The sequence below is a fragment of the Malus domestica genome, chromosome 07 (assembly GCF_042453785.1).
Source record: "Malus domestica chromosome 07, GDT2T_hap1".
Classification (NCBI taxonomy): domain Eukaryota; kingdom Viridiplantae; phylum Streptophyta; class Magnoliopsida; order Rosales; family Rosaceae; genus Malus; species Malus domestica.
The window spans coordinates 10,887,951-10,915,203 of NC_091667.1; the positions used below are offsets into that span (position 1 = coordinate 10,887,951).

Sequence of the window (27,253 nt, forward strand, 5' to 3'; positions counted from 1 at the left end):
GATGCACTGTTAATCGTTTCCTAATAAATATGTTTATATATGTTATTTTCTGTTTGGTTTGATTCACAGGGATAGCTTTTTTATGGTTGTTGTTGTTAGAAATAAATTTAATTTTTTATGCCTTTGAAGAAACCCTGTGAATCAAAGGCTCAGCTTTTTTATGCTTTTTTGTGGTTGTTGTTGTTGTTGTTGGTTTGTTCAAAAGAATATGTTGTTGTTAGAAATAGATTTAATTTTTTAAGGTTGTTATTTTCTGAGGATCATTCATGGTCACCAGTGAAAAGAAGTGTGATTTGTTCAATCCTTTTTCAGAATACTAATCCCTAAACTTATTAAATTTATTGACCAGGTCATTTTTCTTTCAATCCCGAAGTTTGTATTTTAGCAACTTGGATCGTTGGGCAGAGCACTTCACCCCTTGGCTTTTGAGGTATATTTATTTGCGATTGTTATGGTGGAATGTGCAATCGTTATGTCATATTTCAAATCAAAATTGATTCTGTCATGAATAATTCATATGATCAGTTCTTTTATTTCAGAGCAATATTTTTTCTTTATCGGTTTATGTAGATCGGGTAGCGTTCGATAGTTGATGGATTGATGCCTAGAATCCTACTACTAATTTTGGGCTACAGGCTTGACCATTATTTACAGCAGAGATGTTGTTTTGAGATTAAGAGACCTTAGGAAACTATCATACAAGACTATACTTACAATTGAATTTCGTTTTGGAGTTCATAAGAGGAATGTGTTTATGGAACTGAATATCTTCTTTTTCTTTTCGTGGTTTTCTCACTAGGAAATGCTCAAGTTCTATCATGTATTTTTTGTTAATTGAGTTTTGATTTTCACAGTAATTGTACAACTCTATTCCATCATGATTGAATCTGCCTCACAGATCTTCTTTCTGTGCCTCCTTCAAAACTCCTATCGTGAGTTCCAAATGTACCCCCAATTGTATTTTCTCTCTCTCTCTCTGCGCTTTTGAAAGGTTCCAATTTCTTGCGTTCTTAAGCTTATGCCTCCGAAATCACCTTAATTTTGTGTTTAATTTGGTTTTCTTTTGTTATAAATTCTGAATTTTGTCTTTAATTTGGGCTTTGTGGGTTTAGAATTTAGAATTTGTAAGTAATTAGCTTTAATTTTGTCTGTTATTATTGGGTTTGAGTAAATTTCAACCTTTCGTCTTTGTTCTTAATATTTTTAAGTTCCCTATGTTAAATACCAGGTGTTTTTTTCATTTAGCATCTTATGATTTTTATGAATTACAGCTTATGCAGTATTTTCCAAGTACATTTTATATACATACACGGTACACGCACATGGCTTATGGCTTTTTTTATCGCTTGGAAGCTTTTATTGTTTTTCGTCACCAATACAACATACTCTTATACACTTATGCAGCCCATGCACTCAAAGACACAGCACACACATTGTTGTTATTCCTTATTTGATTATTGGGATGCCAAAATTTTAAGACCTTGTGTTTAAATTGATTCTTTGGTATACTTAGTTAATTAAGACTGTTCTTAACTTTCTGTTTCATGATTCAATTTGTTTTGGGTGCACTGTTTGAGGATAGGGTTGAGGGAACAAGTGTGTTGGCTGCAAAGAGAGGGTGGGGTTAATGGATTGTATCTCTCCCTCTCTGTCACATCTCTTCTTCTATCATTTACCATTTCCTTCCATTTGCGATTGTGTTGGGGGTTTTGTTTGTAGCCTGTGATTCTACCTGAGGTTGTTTATTTTTACTTGGTCTGAAAGCACGTCCAATTGCTTGCCTGCGCACAAATGGCTTAAGATGGACATCCATAAGTATACGTTGAGACACCCCACCGAATATTTTCCACCTCCACTTGGCTTAATTGCGTGAAACACCTTACCGGCAGGAGGATTGTTAAATCTAGCTGTCAACCATTCCTGCCCCTAATTGGTTAGATTTAACAATCCCCCTGCTGCTAGGCTGTTTTTTTAGCTTAGTTAAGGCATGTGGGGATGGTGTGTCTACAACCTTTTTTTTTGTGACTCAGCTGATTATACCTATGTTAATAGGGACACCAAAACACATCTATCTGATCCATCTTTTCTACACTGTTTTTCTTCATTTTTGCAATTAAAAAATGTATTTTACATATGCGTGTGTGTTTATGCTCAGTGTTTATTCTAATAACAGTGAAAATATGTACGAATTACCAAACATTAGTATAGGTTTAAACATCGATATAAATACAACAAATACAAAAGTAAATAAAATTTAGAATGTAAATGGTTCCTTGCCGATTAATTTACTGAGTTTTACGTGACGATCACCTTTTATATTTATATTTAGTGGCTCTGACTTGGTTTTGTTTGTTTGAAAATGTATGTTGTCGTGCCTGTTTAAGGTGGTTATATGTTTGTTTCTTTTTAACAAGGTTCATATTTGTTTCTCCTTATCCTATTCTCTGTGTGTTGGTATAGGGAGATAATTTTTTTTTAAAATAGGACAAATTTTTCCTCTTCTTTGTGTTTTTGTAAAGCCTTAAATGACATACGTTATCTTTTTGTGCATGATCAATGACCGGCTACGGAATATTATATGTATGTAATATGTTTTCAGGGGAATGTTATCCTTTTTTGTTACTGCACAGAAGAAGAAAAAACAATGCATTGGGTGCATCTGTTTTTTTATCATTCATTTCTGAAAAGGCCAATATATGCAGCAGCACTGCTAAGATGAGGTAGTTCAGATTGCAATTTTAGTTGGTTTCTGCAAAGATTCTGATGGTTTTCTCTTTTTAAATTTGTTCATGTTTGATTAATGTTTTTCAATTTAAATTTTACTCCTTTCCAACTTAGGCTGCTTTACTGAAAAAACGATAGAGATTTTAACGTGTGATCTTATTTTAGCTTGCTAAAAATAAAAAGATTCATCGTATATACATGCTGTGTGCCCCATGGTAATGCACTGTTTTTAGTTGGTGTGTCCTTTGGCTCAAAATTAGAGATGGTTTATTGACTATTTAGTTTGTTGAACGACACCATTTCCTACTTTATAAAGCTCTTTTTTTTTTTTTTTTTGCTCAGACCGTCTTACTCTACCCTCTCTGTCTTTGTGATTCTCTATGTGATTCTGTATTCCGTAATGCCATTTTTGCTTCTGAAAAAAACCTTATTGCAGGTTCCATTTCCATTTCAAATTTTGTGTTAAGCTTTGTGCTGCTGTGCATTTCTCCATGCACTTATCGTTAGAATATGAATTAGTGGTACAATACTTATCTCTTATGTAGGTTGAATTTTGTGAGAGTGTCAATTGAATATGCATGCTTTTGGAATGAGAGAATCAATGGAACCAAACAGTAGATGTTTTCGCCAACAACTGGCCTAGGTTATGGAAAATTGTTTAAACGATGACCGAAACTAAATTATTTTAGAAACTATGGTTAGTTTTTTTTGTCATTTCATTTATTCAGAAGTTACTAACTGGGGGCTGGATTAAGTTTGATAGAAGGGGGGATGTATGTAATTGAAGAAATTCAAACAGTACCTTGGGTTGTAATTACTGAGATTTTTGCTATGGTGCAGTTTTTGTCCCTAATGGTAATTTGAATTCTGAATTTGAATTATGGGGTTTTTAGGCCGTTTGAAGCTGGACAAGCTCATGTCCTTTCCATGTTATAGAAACTTTGCTAAGTTACCACATTCAACAAGTGGCAGTCTCCATTTCCAGTTGATCTTTATGTAGCAGTGTTTAATGTGATTATTGGGATGCCAAACTTTAAGAATTTGTGTTTAATTTGATTCTTTGGTATACTTAGTTAATTAACTAAGAATTGGATTACATTTAGATCATATATATATATATATATGTATATATATATGATTTTGGACTGTAGTTTTTCTCTAAGTTCATTTGTTTTGATTCAATGGGTTAGTGAGTTAAGGTTGTTCTTAACTTTCTGTTTCCTGATTGAATTTGCTTTGATTCAGTTGCGTTAGTGAGCTAAATTGCAAAAGAGGGGGATGGGGGTTTAAGTTTCCAAATGGCTCTTATGGGTTGTGTATAAGGCTAGAGGATTTTAACTTTTGAGACATACCCTTTGTTTGGTGCACTTTCACAGATTGAGTCCATTATATTGTCACAATTTAAGTTACTGTTGTTGTATACGTTTGTTTCCACTTTGAATTCTTAATCTCAGTCTTACTGCTGTTTCGCAGGTTAGATCGGGCTCATATTGTACAATCGTGATCTGGTTTTGCTGCTGCCTTTAATCTATGGGTTCTTAGCCATACATTTCAATCAAGCCTTTGGTATGTCATGAACTTCGATTCGTGTTTCCCCATGCTTTCCGTTTCAGCTAGTGTAATTTTAGAATTTTTTAACTAAACCTTTTGTTTCTTCGTTGTTTGTTTAATTCTTTGTTTCTCATTCTTTGTTGTCTCTGTCACCTTTGATTGTCCGAAGGTCCGATGGTACTTTTTTTTTTCGGTTTAAATAATGTCTATCCAATTCGATTATTTTTTTGAATTTTCTTGCTGTTTCTGTGATTCTGATTTAACCAACTGTTTTTAATTCTTTATCAAATGTTGTTAGGCATCTTATGTGTTTTATGTTGGTTGCTTGCTTTCTTTATTGCGTTCTCACTTTTCTAAATCATTCTTCGAAGGTCAGTTACTTTGGTTGGTTGGTGTTTTCGTTAGGTTTTTCTGGTAGTCAACTCTTTCATCCTCCCCAAGGTGCTTTAATAAGTGCTGTTAATAACTTCAATCTCTCAACAAACCAGACATATTTCCAAAAAAAAAATTCAGAACTTCCATATTTAAGTTTTTAAAATTTTTGACTGTGTTATTCTTAAGACCTACAAGCTAAACAGTTTTTCCTAAAAAACATAGATATTGACGCTGTATTTAATTTGTGATTCAGGGTAAATAAAATGGTGAAAGAGATTGATCGAAGCGAACAACAAATTCTAGGAGGAGTTTTGGTTAAAAATTTAAAGGAACTGATTGAGGCTCGAAACAATGCATTGATTCGAAACACGGTACAAATATATAGAGAAACTGCCCCAAGACCCAATACAAAGATATCAGTGAAAATTGAAAAAACAAGACTGGGTTTGCGTGTTTATGGTAAGGGTGAAAATCGAAACAAATTGGTGGTCCACACTATCCATTCACCTGAAAATCGTAGTAATTCGCCGAAAGAACAAGTTCAGTTGGAAAAAGAAGTTTAGCATTTGTTTTTTTTTTGGGTTTTCGATGAGATCTACAAGTTTGGTTGCTGCAACAAGATTGGAATTTTGTTGCTCTTCCTTGCCTCCACTGTAATAGTGTTCTGGGTTTTCAATGTATAGAAACGGAACGAGTGTTAGCTAAGATAAAAGCCGTGTAAACCTTTTTTGTTCGGTCATGACATCAATAATGTAAACAATTAACCTTTTTACTATTTTAAGGATAATGTGTTGGCATGCTAGGATTATGTTTCTCTGCTTATATATTTTTAGCATTTCTGTTGTTGTTCATATGATCCTTTGAATCATGCTTCTTTGCTGGTTATGCACTTTTAAGACATTTGTTGTATTAATGTTTTGGTATTATTGGTCAGCGGGCTGTTCTCATGACCAAATTGTTTCTTTCCTTATGTGGAATCTTTTTTGCACCTTTTTGGTGTAGTTCTATCTCGCTGATGAATGTTTTTTGCTGGCAATAACCTTATTGTGCTGGAATTATGTTTCTTTCCTTATATTTTTACGCCATTTCTACCATTGATAGAATCTTTTAGCCAATGCTTCTTCGCTGGTTATGCACTTTTAAGGCGGTTGTCTTGATGTTATAGTTTTCTTAGTCAGTGGGCCGTTCTTATTGGTTTATAACTACTTGAATATAGAAGGCATGAATAGCATACGACAAATGAAAGAATTTGAAATAGAAGGGGTGAGTGTTGTATACAAATGGTGGGTTAAGAGGTGGTGAAGCAAGATTAATAGTAATGGTTTTGTGGTTGTGTTAATGGTCGTGAAAAGCATTGCGCCTCGCAAGAGTGGTCAATCTCACCTTTGTCTCTCTCTATACAATTTCAAATTTGTTGTTAGATAGATGCATATTTACCTTTGACTTTGTTGCTTCTATTGACGTGAAAAATACTCATATCTCGCTTTTACAATTTGATTAGTGGTTGGTTAGATTTACCTATTTCTTTTACAAACAGTTTGGTTTTATGTACTCCGTCTGCTTTCCTTCGTAAAAGTATATAAAAACTGCCTCATGAAACTAATTCAAATTATTCAACCTATGGATAATACATTCTATTCAATATCTTTTAAATCTCGCAGTGTGTTTCAAATTCAAAGTAAGTAGGTTTGTTGCACGCTCTTCGTCTAAAGATATTCTAAAGAGGCCGATTTGTATTATCAAGGGGAGAAGAAAGATATATATGATTAATTTAGTTAATTTTTTTGTCATTTGCTTTCCTTTCCATATAGTTTATAGTGTGATGTCCAGCATTTGTGTAGGCCCCAATGATATCATATGCTTTTTCGTTGGGAGCAACCTATAAATTGTTTGATAGATAAATTATTTGATGCTAGCATAAGCTAAATCCTCTCGAAAATTGGTTTACTTTCCACATATTTCTATAATATTTTCATACAAAAAATGTTATACTCTTTCTGTATTCGGTTCACAAAGGCACCGCAACATTTTTGCCCTTGGATATTCAAAACTAAAATTGGTTTTACATTGTTAATTTGTTTAATTAGCATCTAGTTTGGTGAACTCTGGTATGTTTGATGGAACTAAAGTGTGTCATAGAAGTATGACAGTTAGTATAATAGTTAACAGTGGATTATTGCACAATAGACAAAACACATTTTATCTGGGTTCCATTTTTGGAATGAGCATGTGTATCTCATTGTATGTAGAATTTATTTCAGTTGAAGTAACATGCTTAACATTTGTACATAGGAGTTCCGAAATTGTCCTAATATGTTTTTTGGCTTGGAAAATTTTAGGTGAGAAATACTAGATAATATAATTATAGACATAACTTACATTTCAATGTTCTTGGGTACAATAGTTGCATTATCATCAGATAAAGCATATAACTAACATGCTAAATTGTACTGATAATACTTACAGAACCTAGAACTAATGGCTATAGTGTTTAGTAATTGGTGTAGCTTTGCTAGGATGTCTGTTTCACCAGTGTGTGATTAGTGGTAACAAAATTTTGCCACTGTCTTTGAGCTATTCATTACTGTTCTGTGAGTTAGTGCTAATCAATTTGCTTTGTTTGCGATTTTCAGAAAGTTGAATCATTAGCTGGAAAACTTCCCCCTTTGACTTCTGAGGTATATTATTTAACACTGGTTTAATTATTGTTCTTACATTTTTTTGTGCACATCGGGATTAGATGAAGCTATCTAATTATGTCATCCTTTGACTATGTATGAGCACGATAGCAGTAGAATTTGTGATTGTTACATCCTTAAGTTGGTGTAATGTAAAAAAGATTCAAGCCATCAAAACTATACTGAATTATAATTCTAAATAAAAGGCAGGTAAAAATGAACATCGTGGATAAACATGCTGTGAGAGAACTGATTCAAAAACACATTTTAACAACTTTATCCAGCTGATAATTCATAATATTATCAAGTATAAATGATTGGTCGTTAGTTAAACCCATCTGAGATGCAGAAAAAATTAACATTTCAAATCAAAATTATGATCGTTTATGTCGCTTTATTCAATAATATCTCCAATATGGTGAATGTTGTACAATGCAAAACAAATTGGTTTGAGTTTGATTCTAGGTAAACATATGCATCATACGTAATGAAATCACATCATGGGTTTCTATGATTCCCTAAATAGATTTAATGATGATGTTTTCCAACGTTTACGAGATCAGACATTGTGGATGGCAAAATTATGATCATTTATGTCGTTCTGTTCAATACCATCTCCAATATGGTGAATGTTGTACAATGCAAAACAAATTGGTTTGAGTTTGATTCTAGGTAAACATATGCATCCTAGGTAATGAAATCATATCATGGGTTTCTATGATTCCCTAAACAGATTTAATGATGATGTTTTCCAGCTTTTACAACATCAGACATTGTGGATGTCAACTTTAATCTTCAAACTTTCTTATAGTCGTACTTTCTCATGATTTATGTAATCCTGTTAGGCTACAAAAAAGTATTTTCGCCTATTGTGTGCATGTCCTATCTTTAAAGTATTGAAGCACACATCATTTCATTCATATACGTATTTATATTTTCTCTTTCTTTTTCTAGCTTCTGTAACTTCAGTTCTAATTGTTGGGATCCTACATTACTACTTGGTAGCGTTTGTAAGCAGCTGCGCTTACGCTTCTATATCGGTTAGATTTCTTGATCTTTAAACAACCATCACCTCATTTGTTTCTGTTTACTTTTTTGTGGCCTTCAACATGCAATCATCGATGGATACTTTTTATTTTTATTTTTATCATGGATGCTTTATTATTTAATCTTTATGCTGGTTTCTTTTATCACAACTTTTTTTTTTTTACAATTATAAACGATTTTTATCCATACTTTTTACTATATCACTCAGCTATGCATATGATATATTTGTGTTTTTATTGACTGATTGATTTAATGAATTGTGGTCCATTGCTAATTTCATATGCTTAACATAGTTTTTTGCTTTGTGTATTGCTTTTATTAAACAACAAACCACTTCTGTTTCTATGTGTTTTTCCCATTTATGTAGTTTTATGTCTACACGAATACGGCAACGTAGAAGGGCCGTTGGAAATCAACGTCCCGTTTTGCATGAGTTTGTTGCGGATGTTAATCTTAGTGAATCAAACTTGCAAGATGTTCCCACCGATTACAATGACGAATATAATGATGTTTCAAGCTCTTTTCCACTTTTAGAAAACCAAAACAAACCACCCCAAACATTTGCATCAAATTTCGAACAGAAAATTCCCATCAATGATGTTTCTGCCCCACATTTGTCGCCTGCGACAACTTCTCATCCTATTTCTGTGCCAATTTTTCTTGCTGATCGTGCCACTGTGCACAATATGTTGGTCAGTGATGCTCAAGCCAATCATGTTATCTTCAACCTGCTCATCACTGGACAGGCTACTTATCAAAAAAAAAAAAAAAAGTATGCAACTTTTTAACATAACTCTATTCACATTTTATTGCTAATTTCAAGACTTCACTTTTCTCAGGTAGTTAACTTCTAGCTGTTTATGTGATGGATGCTTCTGATAATCTTTGTTTCTATAGGGATTGTTCCAGAATATATTAATTTTGGCTTAAGAAACTGCCAATGTCAATATTGCAATGCCTCTTTTGGTCTACAGAACAAAGGGTAACGAATGCTTCATCTGGTTCTACCCCCCAGTTTACTGCGTGTTGCATGAGTCAAAAAGTTACATTCCCACGCATTAAACCCACCCCTGCTTATTTAGATCATTTGTTGAATCCCAAAAATTCTCCAAGCTGCTTGACATTTAAAACAAATGTCAGATCATATAATTCAATGATGGCGGTTACTTCAATGGGAGCCAAAGTCGATGCATTGATCAACAAGGGTCGGGGTCCTTATGTTTTTAAGATTAATGGTCAAGTGCATCATTTAATGGGTTCTTTGTTGCCTACAGAGGGCGAAACTCCTAAATTTGCACAATTGTACATTCATGATACTCAAAATGAAGTCAGCAATCGTATTAGTTGCTTTGGTGGATCAAAAATCGTTGAAACACACGATCAAGATGTTGTTCATGGCCTCATTAAAATGTTGGATGAACATAATGAGGTTGTTCAACTTTTTAGAATCGCCAGAGATAAGATTGATGAAGGGTCCACAACTCATTTACGTTTGCGTTTGTACGGTGCACAAGGTACCCATGATGCACAGTATAATTTACCGGTGTGTGATGGGATTGGTGGCTTGATAGTAGGGGATATTGGTGAATTTCACACTGAAAGAGATATCATTGTGGAACATAGGACGGAAGGCCTACAATGAATCACAAAGTTGCATCCTAAGTACATGGCTCTACAATATCCTCTCCTTTTCCCATACGGTGAAGATGGATATAAGAAAGGCCTTCCTTGGAATCCAAATTTTAAAAGGAAAAAAGACTGAAGGAATATCAATGAAAGCGTTTCTGGGTTATCAAATTCAGTATAGACCAGGACACAACAACACCCTGTTGAAAGGCGGCAGACTGTTTCAACAATATTTAGTTGATACATATGCAACGCTTGAAGAAGATAGGTTAGATTTCATCAGGGCAAATCAAGATTCTTTTAGAACTGAAGGTCTTAAAGGAATTCATGAAGCACTTAAAGTAGGAAATACAAGCAGTTCTACACTTGGTAAAAGGGTCATTTTGCCAACTTCGTTTACTGGCAGTGTTAGATATATGATAAACAATTATAAAGATGCCATGGCCATATGCCGTCAATTTGGAAATCCTGATTTATTTATCATTTTTACCTGCAATGCTAAGTGGCCTGAAATTATTGAAGATCTACGTGATAAACCTGCTTGTAAAGTTGAAGACATGCCTGATATAGTCTCCAGAATTTTTTAAAGCAAAGCTTAATCATATGATTAAGTTCATCAAATCAGGCCAACCTTTTGGTGATGTTGAATCTAGTTAGTTCATCATTCATACTCAAATTTCTTCTTTTATTTGTTTATTCATCTTCTCACTATATGTGTAGACCATTATGTTTTAAAAATTTTGCATTTTTTTTTTCTTCTAAAACAGTGATTTACACGGTGGAGTTCCAAAAACGAGGTCTTCCTCATTGTCACATATTGGTTTGGGTAAACAAGCATTTTAAATGTCATTCTCCCTATGATATTGATTCTATCATTTCGGCTGAGATGCCTGATGAAGAATCTGATAAGGTTGGATTCGATGTAGTTTCTCAATATATGATCCAAGTGCCATGTGGTCTTGCAAATCAATTTTCACCTTGCATGAAAGAAAACAAATGTTCAAAAAAATTTCCTAAACCTTTCACAAGTGAAACCACTTTTTCAGATGATGGTTTCGTTGCATATAAGCGTCGAGATTTCGATAACATATTTGTTCTAAAAAATGGAATCAAGCTTGATAACACATTTGTTGTCCCTTACAATCGTGAGCTATTATTAAAATATCAAGCACATATAAATGTTGAATCCTGCTGTCAATCAACACTAATCAAGTATCTATTTAAGTACATAACTAAAGGCGTTGATCGAGCTAGAGCTGTTTTTGAGGATGAAGAGTTTGATGAGGTTGTGGCTTATCTAAATTGTAGATATTTATGCCCTTATGAAGCAGTTTGGAGATTGTTACAATTTCACATTCATGTTAAAGAACCATCAGTTGAGAGGTTACCTATACACCTTCCATTTGATCAAAATGTTATTTTCAAAGACACAGATGATCTAAACTATGTTGTTAACCGCTCTAAGCTCGAAAGCACTATGTTAACACAATGGTTTGAAAGCAATGTCCAAGACCCTGATGCACGTAAGTTAGCTTACGTTAAATTTCCTACCAAGTATGTTTGGAAAAAAGACGAAAAACAATGGAACCGTAGAAAACAAGACAGGTCTCTAGGTAGAGTTGTATACATTCACCCTACTGCCGGTGAATTATACTATTTGAGGTTGTTGCTTAACCACCAAAAAGGCTGCTTTAGTTTTGACCATTTAAAGACCGTCAAAAACATTCTTCAACCAACTTTTCAAGCTGCATGCAACTCTCTTGGTTTATTAGGAGACGACAAAGAATGGAATAGTGCTATGTTAGAAGCGATTGTTACAGCATCATCTTTTCAATTAAGGGAATTGTTTGTCACATTGGTTCTCTTTTGTGATGTTGCTGATCCATCAACTTTGTTTGAAGCACATTGGAAAACAATGTGCGATGACATTTCCAAAAACATGGTTAATGCTTTTGGCTTGCAAGATGTCTCCAAATACCAAGATGAACTAAAAAATTCTCTTATGTACAAGTTAGAGAAATTGTTTACAGCTTCAAATAGTTCTCTATCAAAGCATCACCTACCACAACCGAACAATCTAATGATGGATAGACTTAAAAATAGGAGTTTAAGAGAAGAGTTAAGTTACGACTCAAAGTCATTGAAACAAAAGCATTCGTTCCTTATCAGCCAGTTAAACAAAGAGCAAAAAAATGTTTATGACTGTGTGATGGAAACAATTGACAACAACAAATTTGGCCTCTTTTTTGTGCATGGTCATGGTGGTACATGCAAAACTTTTTTGTGGACAACCATCATTGCTAGAATTAGATCCCAAAATCAAATCGTTTTAGCAGTGGCCTCATCTGGAATTGCCTCCCTTTTACTTCCTGGTGGAAGAACGGCTCAGTCTAGATTTAAAATTCCTATCAACATCACAGATTGTTCTTTTTGTGAAATTAAAAGAGGAACTCATCTTGCAAAACTAATCACTAAAGTTGTTCTCATTGTTTGGGATGAAGCACCCATGAATCATAAAAAATGTTTTGAAACTCTAGATCGGTCCCTCCATGATGTTCTTAAAGGGTCAAAACCAGGCTTTGACCATTTACCATTTGGGGGCAAACCGATTCTTTTCGGAGGTGATTTTAGGCAAATTCTTCCTATTGTTCCAAACGGTAACATTGCTGACATTGTTCAAGCTTCATTAACAAGTTCATACCTTTGGTCCCACTTAACTATATTTTTTTTGAAACAAAACATGAGGCTTTCGAAAACAGGTCTTGACGAAGGGGAAAAAAAAGAACTTGCTGATTTTGCAAAATGGATACTAGATATTGGAAATAGTACTGTTATCGAATCTATATCTTCAACTGATGAAGCAACCTCTTGGGTTGAAATTCCAAAACAATTCATTATCCATTTTGATGAAAATGCCATCAAAGCAATGGTTTCAGCTGTGTATACAAATTTCAAGACCAATTTCCGAGATGTTTCATATCTAAAAGAAAAAGCTATTGTGACACCATGAAATGATACAACCACTGACATAAACACTTTTGTATTGGGTATGGTCCTTGGCGAAAGTCGTATCTATCTAAGTTTTGATTCGGTGTCTTCTACAACGGAAAATATAGAAAATGTAGATGTTCTTTATCCAATGGAATTTTTAAACCAACTTGATTTACCTGGTTTACCGCACCACAAGTTGGCTTCTTATCGTTATAAAATTCATAACTAATAACATTTTAGTACCTACGTTATCTCAACAATGTCTTTCTGTATATCTTTATACTTCAAGGTTCAATCTACAATCTTTTGAATTCACGATCAGCTATACACACAAACAAAAAGGTTTCTTGAACCAACATATACTTTTACATTCCCTTTTATGCCTCACTTCATTTTCACTCATAATCTCAATGCATACATACAAATAATTTTGGAGTTGTCTGCATCTCCATTACAATTTAACTAAGGTTGCTGTTATCAAAGATTGTGATAATCTGCAACTGCACAGTTTTCCCTAATTTTAACGAAGAAAAGTTAAAGTTCCCAAAACAAGCATAATGATGATACATGAATCATACTTCATATATGAAAAGAATTTATACCTAAATAATTTGTCTATCTTTATGTCAATATTCTTCATGCATGCCCAATATTACAATGGTTCTACTACATTTTATAAATTGCTCACAAGATTAGTATTAATAGTAATGATTGCCTAACAACAAGATATTCTCCTCTTGCACAGGTTCAAGATCGACCTTATCGTAGAAGATAGCACGAATCAACACAACTTCCTCATGATAGGAAGACATGCTGAAAAGATGCTTCTTGTGTCTTGCCATACTTTGGTGATAGAGGACGGCTATGACGATCCTTTCATCCTACCACCACTTCTTAAAACTTTGATCGGCGAGACAAAACAATTCCAAATCTCTTTTGACTTCAGGAAAACGGACTTGATCGTTAATGGACTACTCCATGACCAAGACCTCTCCAACCCAACGATTGCCTCAATCAAGCCACAAACACCGACTACCACCGCAGGAAAACAAGTTATGAGCCAAACAACCCTTACTCCGTTAACGCCTTCCCAGTTGCTACAACAACGACCCCAACCAATTGAACCGGCCAAAACCTCAAAGAGAGTGTTGTTCATTGATGAAGCTAACAAATCTGACAGGTAAAGATTACTCTTGGTTGTATGTTTTGCATTTAATAAAAAACTATCAAACAATCTCTTTGCACCATTGTTTCACCCAGTTTTCCATAACTATCACATTTCTATCTATCCTCATATATTTTCCCTTAATTCACAGCAAGAAACCTCACAACAAGCAAGCAGATACAACCAATTTTGCTACAATTGCTGGTGAATTCCACAATTTGGTTGTCCCCAAAATTGAACCCACCGACAAAGTGCCGATTGCCGCACTCAAGACAAAATCTCAGACAAAAAAATCAAAAGAAAGGTAAACTACAATTTGTTTTCCACCCACACACCTAAATGGTTTCCATGGTAAGAACGTTTCTTAGAATGTTATTTCTATTTTTTTTGCTGTAGTGTGGAAGATGTCCGCTCTCAGAAGAAATGAACAACCACAATCTCCGTCATCCAGTCGTACAAAATGTTCTGCATGTTTTTTGGTTTGAAAATCTGTGGTTGAAAAACTTCGCTACTAGAACAAAAGCACAACACTTTTTATGTTTTTTGTTAAGTGCTCAAACAGATGGCTCACCTGCAGGACATGTATTTTTCTGCCTTTACTACAGGGAGAAAATATGTGTGAATTGCATGTTGCTTATGTTTTTTATATGGCTTATAGAAACAACCCTTCTATTTGTTGCTTTAAACGTTTTGCCTTCACAAATTTGCTACTTACAAGTACAAAACACTTTCTATCATTTTTGTTCCTCTGTTAAATATATTTCCCTATCTTCACTACAAGGGCAAAAGATGTGTAAATTGCATTTTGCTTCTGTTTCTACTGCTTATAACGGAAACAAAGCATTTTTTGTCCCCACATCTTTAAAATAAAAAACATTCCATTCCTTTTCATATTAGCTTGCTTAAATCCATATAAAAAACAAGTTACTTATCTTATCAACTTCATTCACTTATATATCCTTTTGTTCATTTATTATTATGTTGAATTTATTCAGATAAATGTTTCTTATTCATCCAGTTACGATTAGTACACTGATTTCCCGCAGCATAGCGCGGGCTTATTTTCTAGTAAAACCTATTTCATGGATATTACAAGAGCCATTATTTTGAAAAACACACCTTTTGGTTCTTCACTGGTTGACTTTTAAGATCTTCGTCCTTGTGACGATTCAGATTATTTAAAATATCTATGGGACGGAATAAACGAAGAACAAAATTAACATCATATGTCAGCCTATATCTTTGTATTTCCTTCTTTTTTCTTGAAATTGAAGAATTGCATATGCGTATATAACTCGATTGTGCTTTCATAATAACTAAATTAAATAGATACTGAAAACTAGCCTCGAGCATAGATGACAATGGCACTAGTATTCAATTTCTATAGCCACACTCCGGACTCTTATATTATTAAATGACTTCTGTAACCTAATATCAAATTTCGTCACCAACCTTCCAACTGCCATGCATATTATCTCCTATATTCACATTATGTAGTACTATGTCTTCATTCTAATTAAGCATCACAAGTTTATAACTACAAATAAAAGGATTGTGAACAGAAGTCTCTGACTGCTCCTGATGACGAAGATTCATGTATTCTTTCTTGAGTTCTTCCATCTCGACATCTTTATTATCGTTTTTCCCATCACCATTTTCCTCTTACCCTCTTCTTGTCCATCTTCTTCCTCATCCTAGCCATCATGCTCATCAAAGTCATCCTCTTCCAGCTCCAGCTCCATCTACATCATAAATCATCAATTAACAACAAAATCACCAAAAAAAAAAACCCAATAATTACCGAAACCCAATAACAGAATTTACAAATCAAACTAACATTCAGCTCATCACTGTCAAAATCGCCATCGTGCTGGAATTCACTGTCACAAGCTTTCCTCTCCATTGTGAGTCTGACGTCTGAGCCCCTACAATTTCAAACATCCAAATGTTTATACAATTTAATTCCACAAAGATTTGAGCGTTGATGGGATATACAACTTCATTTCAAATATCCAAACCAATTTACGATTTAAGCTTTGATGGGACATACAACTTCATTTCAAATATCAAAAGCCAATTTACGATTTAAGCTTTGAAGGGACATACAACTTCATTCCAAATATCCAAACCAATTTATGAATCCCAGATTCTAAATTGATGAATTTTCCTTGTTTTCTTTCGAGCGAAACAAATTAAATATATAATAGGTAGAGAGAGAGAGAGAGAAACCCAAACCTTTTGAAGCTGAAAGGAGAAGAAAGACCACGAGAGTTAAGAGAGGCACTGACGAGTAGGGGTGGTTCGGTATGGGATACCATACCGAAACTAGTATCCCGAATTTCAAACCGAAATTTTTCAGGAAGAAAATTTAAAGACCAATTCCAAACCAAATTTTCGGGAATCCCAAATTTCAGAAATCCCAAAATATTTTTGGAATTTCGGGACAAATCAGGAATCCCAAATTGAAATATGAAATTATGAATTGTTCTTCAAATACATAATTCAAGAACACATTCATGAACTAGGAATGTCATTTCATTCACACTACCATTTAATCGAACATTGGCATGCCTGACTGTTTTTATCAGAGTCAAATTTCAAATTAATTAAACCCTTTTTACAATCTATTGAGAGACAAAAGAATCAAGCATTCTGAAATCATCAGCCATTGTAACAACAACAACAACAACAAAGCCTTTTCCCACTAAGTGGGGTCGGCTATATGAATCCTAGAACGTCATTGCGCTCGGTTTTGTGTCATGTCCTCCGTTAGATCCAAGTACTTAAGTCTTTTCTTAGGGTCTCTTCCAAAGTTTTCCTAGGTCTTCCTCTACCCCTTCGACCCTGAACCTCTGTCCCGTAGTCACATTTTCGAACCGGAGCGTCAGTAGGCCTTCTTTGCACATGTCCAAACCACCGGAACCGATTTTCTCTCATATTTCCTTCAATTTTGGCTACTCCTACTTTACCTCGGATATCCTCATTCCCAATCTTATCCTTTCTCGTGTGCCCATACATCCCACGAAGCATCCTCATCTCCGCTACACCCATTTTGTGTACGTGTTGATGCTTCACCGCCCAACATTCTGTGCCATACAACATCGCTGGCCTTATTGCCATCCTATAAAATTTTCCCTTGAGCTTCAGTGGCCTACGACGGTCACACAACACGCCGGATGCACTCTTACACTTCATCCATCCAGCTTGTATTCTATGGTTGAGATCTCCATCTAATTCTCCGTTCTCTTGCAAGATAGATCCTAGGTAGCGAAAGCGGTCACTTTTTGTGATCTTCGCTAGATTGCTCTGGTCATTAGTGTGGATAAGTATATAAATGGATAGAGATAGGAAAGCAAACACAAGATGTACGTGGTTCACCCATATTGGCTACGTCCACGGAATAGAGGAGTTCTCATTAATTGTGAAGGGTTTACACAAGTACATAGGTTCAAGCTCTCCTTTAGTGAGTACAAGTGAATGATTTAGTACAAATGACATTAGGAAATATTGTGGGAGAATGATCTCGTAACCACGAAACTTCTAAGTACCGGAGTGTGGTATCGTCTTGACTTACCTTATCTGTCTCATAGGTAGATGTGGCATCTTCTCTAGAAGTACTCTTCCTCCATCCAGGGGTGGTATCTGTAACTGGTGGAGATGCACAAGGTAACGTATCAATTTCACTTGAAGCTTACTTGTAGTTTCAGGCTCGGTCAAGCGCGATACAAACCATGTAGTAGGAGTCCCCCAAGTCGCCGAGCTAGGGGATCTGCTGAAAGAGGTGACAGACAAGGTAAGCAATCAGAGCTCCGGCTGATTGTTCACATTCTCCTTATCTTGCAGGCAGCATGAAGGATAAAGAGAAGAAAAATGAGAAGAGATGATATGGGATACTTTTGCTTTTGAAGAAGTAACTTTCCACAGGCTTATTCTTGAACTGGGCTGGAGGGTTTTCTGGTTTCCTCCAGAGTATAAGGCCGACTGAAGAATTTGAGGGTCAAAACAAGTCCATCAAATCTAGAGTACGTTCGACCCTGCTGATATGGAATACTTTTGCTTTTGACAGAGTAGTGGATGTATCGGCACGTGTGCTGTTACGCTTGTCTCCACATGCTTCCTTGTATCCTTCTCACTTGCCCTATCTGTTCCTCAGGCAGATGCGGTATCTTCCCTGGAAGCATAAGATGTTGAAGATGAGTACTCGAGAGGAATGCTAGGTAAGTAATCAGGTAAGGGGTTCCAGGCAGTCAGTTCCTAGCTGGAAGCTTGATTCCAAGTGCTGACTGATTGCTCTCTTTCTCCTTGTTTTGCAGGTAAGAACAAGGCCAAAGGAAAAGACAGGGAAAAAGCATGATATGTGATACTCTTGCTTTTAACCCTGATGATATGAGATATTCTTGCTCTAGTATAGCTTGTTTACAGAGGTATTATCGGGGGGAAAGAAAGCTGAATATTTCGAAAGGCTTCGTTTGGAGTGCCCTCTCAGATAAGAGGAAGGGTTGAGCATTTTTGCAGGTCTGCCTGTCCGTTGGGGATGAAGGTTGACATATATAGGAGTCTCCCTAACATCAAGTAATAATGGTATTCCTTTACCCTGCTTGGTCATAGCACGGTAGTGGGAGCTGCCAACTTCACATGTTTTATATCTGTCAGAGCACTTTGAAAAAGTGGTCTGTGGTATCTGGAAAGCTGATGTTGCGTGTGAAGATTACAGACAAGCTTTATCCAAGGAGATCCAGCTCTTGAAGTTGGGAAAGTGGTGCCTCTTCGGTTTTCGAACAAGCAATCCTGTTGGGGATCTGGCTCTCGAGATTCGGAGAACGATGCCTCTTCGATTTTTGAGAAAGCAATCCTGCTGGGGGTCTGACTCTCGAGATTCGGAGAGCGGTGTCTCTCCGATTTTTGAGAAAGTAATCATGTTGGGAGTCTGGCTCTCGAGATTCGGAGGGCGGTGCCTCTTCGATTTTGGAGCAAGCAATCTTGTTGGGAGTGTTTTCTCGAATGTGAGTAAAGGTTGGGCATGTTTGCTAGTCTACCTTGCCACGAAGCACAGAGGTTGACACACAGGGACTTTCCAATTATCCAGCAGTGGTACTGTTCCTTTACCCTCTCTTCGATTTTTGAGAAAGTAATCATGTTGGGAGTCTGGCTCTCAAGATTCGGAGGGCGGTGCCTCTTCGATTTTGGAGCAAGCAATCTTGTTGGGAGTGTTTTCTCGAATGTGAGTAAAGGTTGGGCATGTTTGCTAGTCTACCTTGCCACGAAGCACAGAGGTTGACACACCGGGACTTTCCAATTATCCAGCAGTGGTACTGTTCCTTTACCCTTGTGGGTAATAATATGGTAGCTAGACCTTCGAAATTTATGTGTCTAAACTTTGTTAGTGTTTTCTTTGCTATTCTTTTACCCTTCTTGGTCAGAGCGATGTAGTGGGAGCTGCAAGCTTCACGTGTCTCAACTTTGTCAGATAACTTTGGCAAAGTTATCTGTGGTACCCATGAGCTACTGTTGCGTGTGGGAAGTGGGTGATTGAACAGTACGATTCATGTGCTTTCTACTTTGCCAGAAATCTTCGACAAAATGCCCATAATTTCCGCAAAGCTGAGTGTGCGTGTGACAGGTGCTGACAAGGCTGGAAAAGTAGGTGCCTCTTTGATTTCTGAGATAATAAAATCCAAATAAATATCAAACAGAACATGAAAAATATGCAAGTGTAGGGCATTCCAGGTTGCAGAGCATGAATTAGAAACTACTAGCATCAATTATAAAAGAATAATATATATAATATGTATGTATAAATATATATATATATATATAATAATTAATATTATATATTTCGGTTCCGTATGGGATTCCCGAAATATGAATAAATATATATATAAAATAATTAATATTATATATTTCGGTTCGGTATGGGATTCCCGAAATATCGAGACGCCAATCTCGAATCCTGTACCGAAATTTCGGGATCGGTTCGGGATAGCATCCCAAAAATTTCGGGAATTTCGGTTTGGGAAATTTTTGGTTTGGGATTGGGATTGGGATTTTTTCGGTTCGGTTCGGAATTTTTTCCACCCCTACAGACGAGTCCGAGAAGAAGCTATAGGGTTTGAATGACGTAATCGATATCTTAACAACTTCATTGGTACGTAGTGTTTTTCGTTTTCATGTTGTTTTCGTGACATAATCGATATCTTAACAAGTCATGTCGTATATGTTAAAGTAAACGAGTAATATAATCTGATTCGAAATTGATCAGTTAATATTATCAGGTAATATAACTAGACCCGTTATCCGTTAAAAAATATATTTTAAATCAATAAATAATGAAAATAAAAAACATAATTTGATCCAAAAAAATATAAAACATAATTCTAAACTAGTACATGCATACCCCCAATTATCACATAATATTTACTTCCAAACAAAAACATTTGTGTTTTAAGTATTATATAATCCAACATAAGAGTCTAATGAAAAACATTAGTAATTACTATAAAATACCTAATGTTCAAGGATACGCAAAATGAAGGGAGTTGCGTTTTAAAGTTGAAAAACCTTTTACGTTTATATATGCTTTCACATTTTGAATTCCCTTAAAAGTACTATTCATGAGGGTTTGTATGGTTTTAAAATTTAAACGACGATGTACCCATACTCAAGGTGTAGAGGAAGCGATCACGAGCCTGCACATATTTTTTTTTCACAGTTTTCTCTCTTGTAAATTAATTATTATAATTTTTTATATGTGTTTGTTATTTTTAAATTATTTGATACTTTTATTTTTAATATGTTTTATAATTTTTTGATCTCACTCCTTGCTGGTAGTATACTATAAAAATAAATAAATAAATAAAACTTAAATTTTTTAAATTTATATAGAATGATAATTGACACTCCCTGACCCGAAATGTCCACTAGGACTCCGAATCGAGCTGTGCTGGCCGACACCTAGAAGGTGATGAAGCCATAAAGTATAGTGATGTGGAAAATGTGAATAAATTTATACATAAAAGTGCTTAAAGATAAGAGTGCGCTGTGAGTGGGAATGAACCTAATTTACACACGACATCAGAGCATAAGAAAAGCACAGTAGTGTGGGTAAGGATCATACCCTCAGAGGTAGCCACCTATACTGAGATTCGCCAAAAATCCTTGTTGATACGAACTTTCAGCAGCTAAAACCCAGAGGGGCGAAAAACCGAAAACGTGAGTAGGCAAAACAAAGCTTTTAAAAACCATTTCTCTTTCCAAAAATAATAACCTCTTACTGTAAAACCCGTATACTTTTCCAGAAAATAATAATACATACGTATATAGAAATTAGGCTTGAGAGCAATGAAAACCAGAGTATGTACCATGTCAAGTATCTTAGTAAATAATATGTAAGCCAGGTGCTGTGAATCAATATAAAATGATATGTCAGCTGGAGCCACCTAATGTGACCTGTACGGCTGAACCTATAGCTCATAAACCAATTCCTGCACACGAGTCGGAACCACATATTGTGGTCTGTACAACAGGGCTGGGTGTAAATAAGTACGCTAAAGTGCTACGATCACGTGAAGGCTGTGCGATAAATCGCGGGTCACCTACGAGTCGGAACCACCTATGATCCAAGGTGAGCATGCGGTGTGGGAGGTGAACATCACGTGAAGGACTGTACCCTGGCCACGGGCGGGAGCACTAACATCGGGGTGTAGGATAATGAGCTCTAAATGCATCTACGTATAACCATACACAATGCAACCACCATTATCATAATGTACTCACCTGAAACTTACTTGGGTCTCCGCAACATCATTCAATAGTATACAAAACTATTCTAATGCAAATACTAAAATATAATCCATCCTTGACATGGCATTTGAATCGTAAATTCATTTAAAAATAGTTTCTGGAAATCGTAAAGAATATATTTATATATTTAGAAAACAGAAGCCCACTCACCTGGAGTCCGCACTACAACTCCCTAGCACAAACATCGATGTATCACAAACAATCGGCTCCTAGAACAATTATCAAACCACATATCAGAATCCTTATCGATAGAACATGTAACTTACGTAAAAAACATCCCTAAGGGCGTTCTAGAATCATTTGGGGCCCATTGATCAAAAGTCAATCGTCGATAGGGTCCACAACCCTGCGTAACTCGATCCAGAAGATTCGTAACTCAGATTTTCGATCAGTAACTTCCAAAGATCCACATTATGTTTCTAAAACATCATACTAAAATTTTATTATGATCCAACGGTTGGATCTCTGCCAAATGCAAATTCAAGTGGCGATTAATGTTTTATTTTATGAACTTACAAATCCAATTTGGGAAGATCCGCACGTTAGATTCCTGATCTGTAAGTTCCAACTATCCTCAAATATTATGTTCTACAATGTATTAAATTTTGGTAACCATCCAACGGTTGGATCATCGATTCATATAATAATCAAGTGGTGTACCTTAATCAAACTGGGTTCACAATAATCAAATCACGTCATACGGATATCAAATCTGAAATCAAGATATCAATTTAGCGTAGATTTGCATTGGTGGCCCACTGGCCATGGGTCGCCGCACATGCCGTCGCAGGTGACGGTAGGCCGCCTTGATTCGCCGAAAAATTTAACTATTTCCAAACATTCTCAAACTTTACAAAAATGAAGATCTTGGTGAGAGGAACAACTTTCATCCCTGTGACTAAGGCCAATTCGGCCGAGAAACACCTCAAATTCCCCTCGATCCGCCAGAAACCTAATAAAGAGTGAGCTTCGAATCAACCTCCATACGTGCTCCAACGTCTCCACCATTGTTTGGGCTTTGTTCTTGACCTCCAGAGATAGTGGTGATTGAAGATAATCATTTCAAAAATGGGTGGATTGCTGTCAGGTGCCCTCGAAGCCAATGACTTCGGTTCGTTGTGAAACAAAGCTCAAAACATCTCAGATTCGATGGAGAAACAAAGATAAAAGATCTCTGGGTTGATTTATGGTGGTGGAGAGCTACAAAACGCCCCAAAACCCAACGAAATCTTGTCGGAAAATGGCGCCAGGAACCGGGTCATGGTTTCGAAACGGGTCAGGGGTCCGATTTGCTACCCCCTTAACCCTCTCCTTTTCCCTCCTTTTTCTCCTTTCCCATTGGTTCTTTCCTTTTCTCCCTTTCCTAATTGATCTGGTTCCTCCCTCCTTTCTCTCCTTTATCTTTGATCACCACCGCCCCTTATTTTTCCCTTTAATTTGGGCCACATACGTGGCTTTCCAGACTTTACTTCAAAAATCTGGAGCATTCCAGAAAATAATGAATTTACAATTTTTCCTTCAACTTCATTCGCTAATATCTCCTTCATTATAACTCCAAATCACATTTTGTTTACGCCTACGTGTTCGTAACGATGAGTACTACGAGAATACGCCAAGAAAACAAACCTTACATGACATGACAAGACGGTCCACAAAAGTCAACGTCTTTGCCTTGAAGGGCATTTCCGTAAATTCACATCTAAAATTTTATAAAGACTGTAATTTTTGGGGACGGGTTATTACAATCCACCCCTCTTAAGGAAATTTCGTCCCCAAAATTTAAAATAACTTACTAAATGTAAAATACTCGAGAATAGGAAGAAAATATGTATATAAATACATACTCAATGAAGAAATCTAGTTAGAGCGGCTGCATAAAAGAGAATGTCATTTCGTCGCGATCGGATTGCAATTATTCCTTTTTCGTGCCTCCAAACTCATACCTTCTTCCTTCCTCGATAATATAGTAGTATAATACCCGTATAAACAGTAAGGTTGAAAACACCAATTATTACGTAACAACATAAGGAAAATATACGATTCAAATACTTGTATTGAGTTTAAAACCAAGAGTGGAAATAACTCACCCAAATTTTGTAATGGAAGAATTACCCATATAAATAAAATAATGTAGTAAGAAAATATTTGTATGAAAAATCAAAACCCAAAATAAAAATGGACCTCGCCAAACATTTGTCGTGTCCCGAATTTCGAATATGAGCGTGTGTGTCACGAGTCGAGTTCAAACCTTCACTAACTAATAACTGTTGCCATAAATGAGCTGGCTTACTCACTAGCTTAGCAAACCCAACAATTAAACCATCGATATTACAATCTGCAGCTTGTAATGCCGATAATTAATTGTTGTCTCAATAAGCTAGTGAGAAGTTCCCGAGAATGCCAAAATATAGTCTCGCTCCTCATGTGTGAATATGCCTAGATAGTCCAATTCATGTCTCGATCGTGATGCTGTACTATCTAGAGCGCACTAATCTAGTTACTAGAGGTGTTTCGATGTCCATGTAAGCCCGAACCATCAAGTCCTGAAGTAAAGTAGTGAACATGCACCTGGACGAACACTTATCTTAAAACATTTATTTCGAGACTAACCACGATGATCGCTTTCCAAATTGATGGTATAAGATCTGAAAACTTGAATTAGAGAAACTATATCTCTGACCACATTCTTCAAATGACAGTTGCAGTTTCAAGCCACACCTAAAAATTAACACCACAATTGCCAAACTCATAACCTACGTTCATACATTCACCACACCATGCTGAAATACTGTTCAATCCTTAAGTCGCTTGGTATTTTTCTTAGTAAGCTTGGTAAACTCGCAAGAAGATTATACTCCAATGGTTCCTGCTAGTATCGATATGAAACTGGCGCACGTATCCTCCGAGTCGACCTATTGTGAATTCCTCACTGATTGAGCGAGAACCCATGTCTAGAAGGCTAAAGAACGCTTAAGAATTTGAGAGTCAAAACAAGGTCATCAAATTTGAAGTTCAAGATATCTAGATTGATTGCCTACCATCACACTACAAAAACAACTTCCGGAATATTCAATCACCAACGGTAGCGATCCATCCAACGAAGTATTTGACAGGTGATTGAAGAATTAATGATCACAAGTAGATTTCAATACCCAAGCAATTCTTCTGAACAGTCTATCTATCTCCGAAATAATACGAACTGCAGTAGAGTAGACACGTATCCAAAGTTGACTAGAATGTATTTCCAGCACAAGGGAGTGAAGATGGAGTCATAGTCAGAAAAGATGCTTATCGAAATGCCAGAAAATCCGATAAATTCAAGAATAGGTAATTTTACCAAGTGGTCTAAAATGTAATCCCTCTGAACCAATGAAAATAGGTTGACTTGTCAAATCGATCTAAAATAGAATTTTAGTTATTTTATAGTATCTCTTGGAAATGCTCTTGGTATCTTTGAATTTTTTTTTAGAGGACTCAGTCAACTATACAAAATGTTGAAAGAAAAAAAAAACCACATATCCATGTCAGCAACTCGATGACTTTTAATTTAAATTAAATGTTTCATTTCTTATTTTATGTATATTTTTCCCTTTAGTAAATAAGGAGAACAAAATAATTTCCTAATTTTATGCATTCTTTTACTCTTATACTTTGAATCAAAAGATATCTTATGCAAGTGGTCCTTTATTATACTGGTGAAAAAGTGTTTTACCCTTACACGACAACGTGAGTTGGAACCCTTAGAGCAGTTCCAGCGTGGGAGCCCTCCCCCTAGGCAATCTACTATTCAATCCACCCAGTGAACAGTAACTGCCTTTTGCATCTCCAATGTGGGAGCCCTCCCCTTGGCAATAGGCAATAAAATATTAGTATTTTTTTTATTTATAAAATAATACAAAATAATTTTATTTGTAATTTCGGATAAGATTTTTAATCATTCGTTGCGCCACGTGTCATAATCCGAAAAGTTTTAAAATAATACAAAATAATTTTATTTGTAATTTTGGATAAGATTTTTTTTAATTATCGTTGCGTCACGTGTCATAATCCGAAAAAAAAAACAATTATTGGTGATGGATTTCCGATAAGATATTTAATCGTTCTCGTTGCGCCACGTGTCATTATCTGAAAATACAATTATTGGTGATGGATTTCCGATAAGATTATTAACCAATCACATCGCGCCACGTGTCATAATCTGTTTACAATCTTTGAGGATAGATTTCCATCAGATTTTTAACGAATAACGGCATGCCACGTGGCATTATCTATAACCTAATCGTTTCTGAATCCTCCATATAATCCACCATCCATCCTCACAAATCTCACACCAATTTTTTCAAGATCTTTATCATTATTCATAGTTTCTGCTTCCTTATTCACCTAAATCTCTATCATTATTCATAGTTTTTGCTTCCTTTTTACAATGTCTTCTTCTTCCACAAGGATGATGTCGAAAATCGATCAGTAAGAGGAAGAATTGTTTAACCAATCAGAAGGAATTTTCAAACACCAAGCGGCCCAAAATGAGAAGGAAGAGGATGAGGAGCGTAGACGGAGAGACGACGAATCAAGAATGGCAAGAGCCTCATATTCTCGTCGAGTCATCCAAGTTGTGGCTCAGATCTGCAGGCCCAGCCGTGCTGTAAACATTGATAGAGACAGGCAACGACGAGGTGAGTATCTCTTGGACGATTATTTTGTCTGTAACAGTGCATTTCCTGATACGTACTTTAGACGTCATTTTAGAATGGAACGTCATTTGTTCAACAAAATCATGGGCGCTGTTTGCAACCATGATTCTTACTTTGAGCAAAAGCCGGATGCTTTTGGTGCTATGGGTCTCCTACCTGAGCAAAAAATTAATGCTGCCTTGCGGATGCTTGCATATGGAGCATCTGCAAACCAAGTGGACGAGATAGCGAGGATGAGAAAATCAACCATTCTTGAGTCCCTGATGAGGTTTTGCTCGGCAATCGAATCTATCTACACCACAAAGTACCTCTAGACACCTATTAATATGGACTTGGAAAGGCTTCTGAAGAAGGGCAAGATGTGAGGTTTTCTAGGGTGATTGGAAGCATTGACTGTATGCATTGGACTTGGAAAAACTGTCCAAGTGCATGGCCAGGCGCTTATGGGGACAGAAAATGATCAAAAAGTATCATTTTGGAGGCGATGGCATCTTTTGATACATGGATTTGGCACGCCTTTTTTTGGGTTCCGGGAGCTCAAAATGACCTTAACGTCCTCACCCAATCCCTAGTCTTCAACGATGTCCTGCAAGGAAAGGCAT

The 27,253-nt window shown here is 36.0% G+C and overlaps 2 protein-coding genes and 1 long non-coding RNA gene across 4 annotated transcripts; all 3 read left to right on the forward strand.

Moving 5' to 3' along the window:
* Window positions 1-307: 307 nt before the first annotated feature.
* LOC114826013 (uncharacterized) lies at window positions 308-5,431 on the forward strand. 2 transcript variants are annotated; one of them, XR_011583204.1, is made up of 3 exons: window positions 308-430; window positions 4,198-4,290; window positions 4,904-5,431. It is a non-coding gene; the product is annotated as an uncharacterized lncRNA (long non-coding RNA). The 2 variants fall into 2 exon arrangements; XR_011583203.1 differs by lacking the exon at window positions 308-430 and adding an exon at window positions 1,557-1,618.
* A 5,456-nt stretch (window positions 5,432-10,887) lies between these two features.
* On the forward strand, window positions 10,888-13,011 carry LOC139197682 (uncharacterized). Its single transcript, XM_070825632.1, has one exon. It carries the CDS (start codon window positions 10,888-10,890, stop codon window positions 13,009-13,011), a length of 2,124 nt encoding a protein of 707 aa, XP_070681733.1.
* A 13,522-nt stretch (window positions 13,012-26,533) lies between these two features.
* LOC139197683 (uncharacterized) lies at window positions 26,534-26,965 on the forward strand. The gene has a single exon (XM_070825634.1). The coding sequence runs from the start codon at window positions 26,534-26,536 to the stop codon at window positions 26,963-26,965; it is 432 nt and encodes a 143-aa protein (XP_070681735.1).
* Window positions 26,966-27,253: the final 288 nt, after the last annotated feature.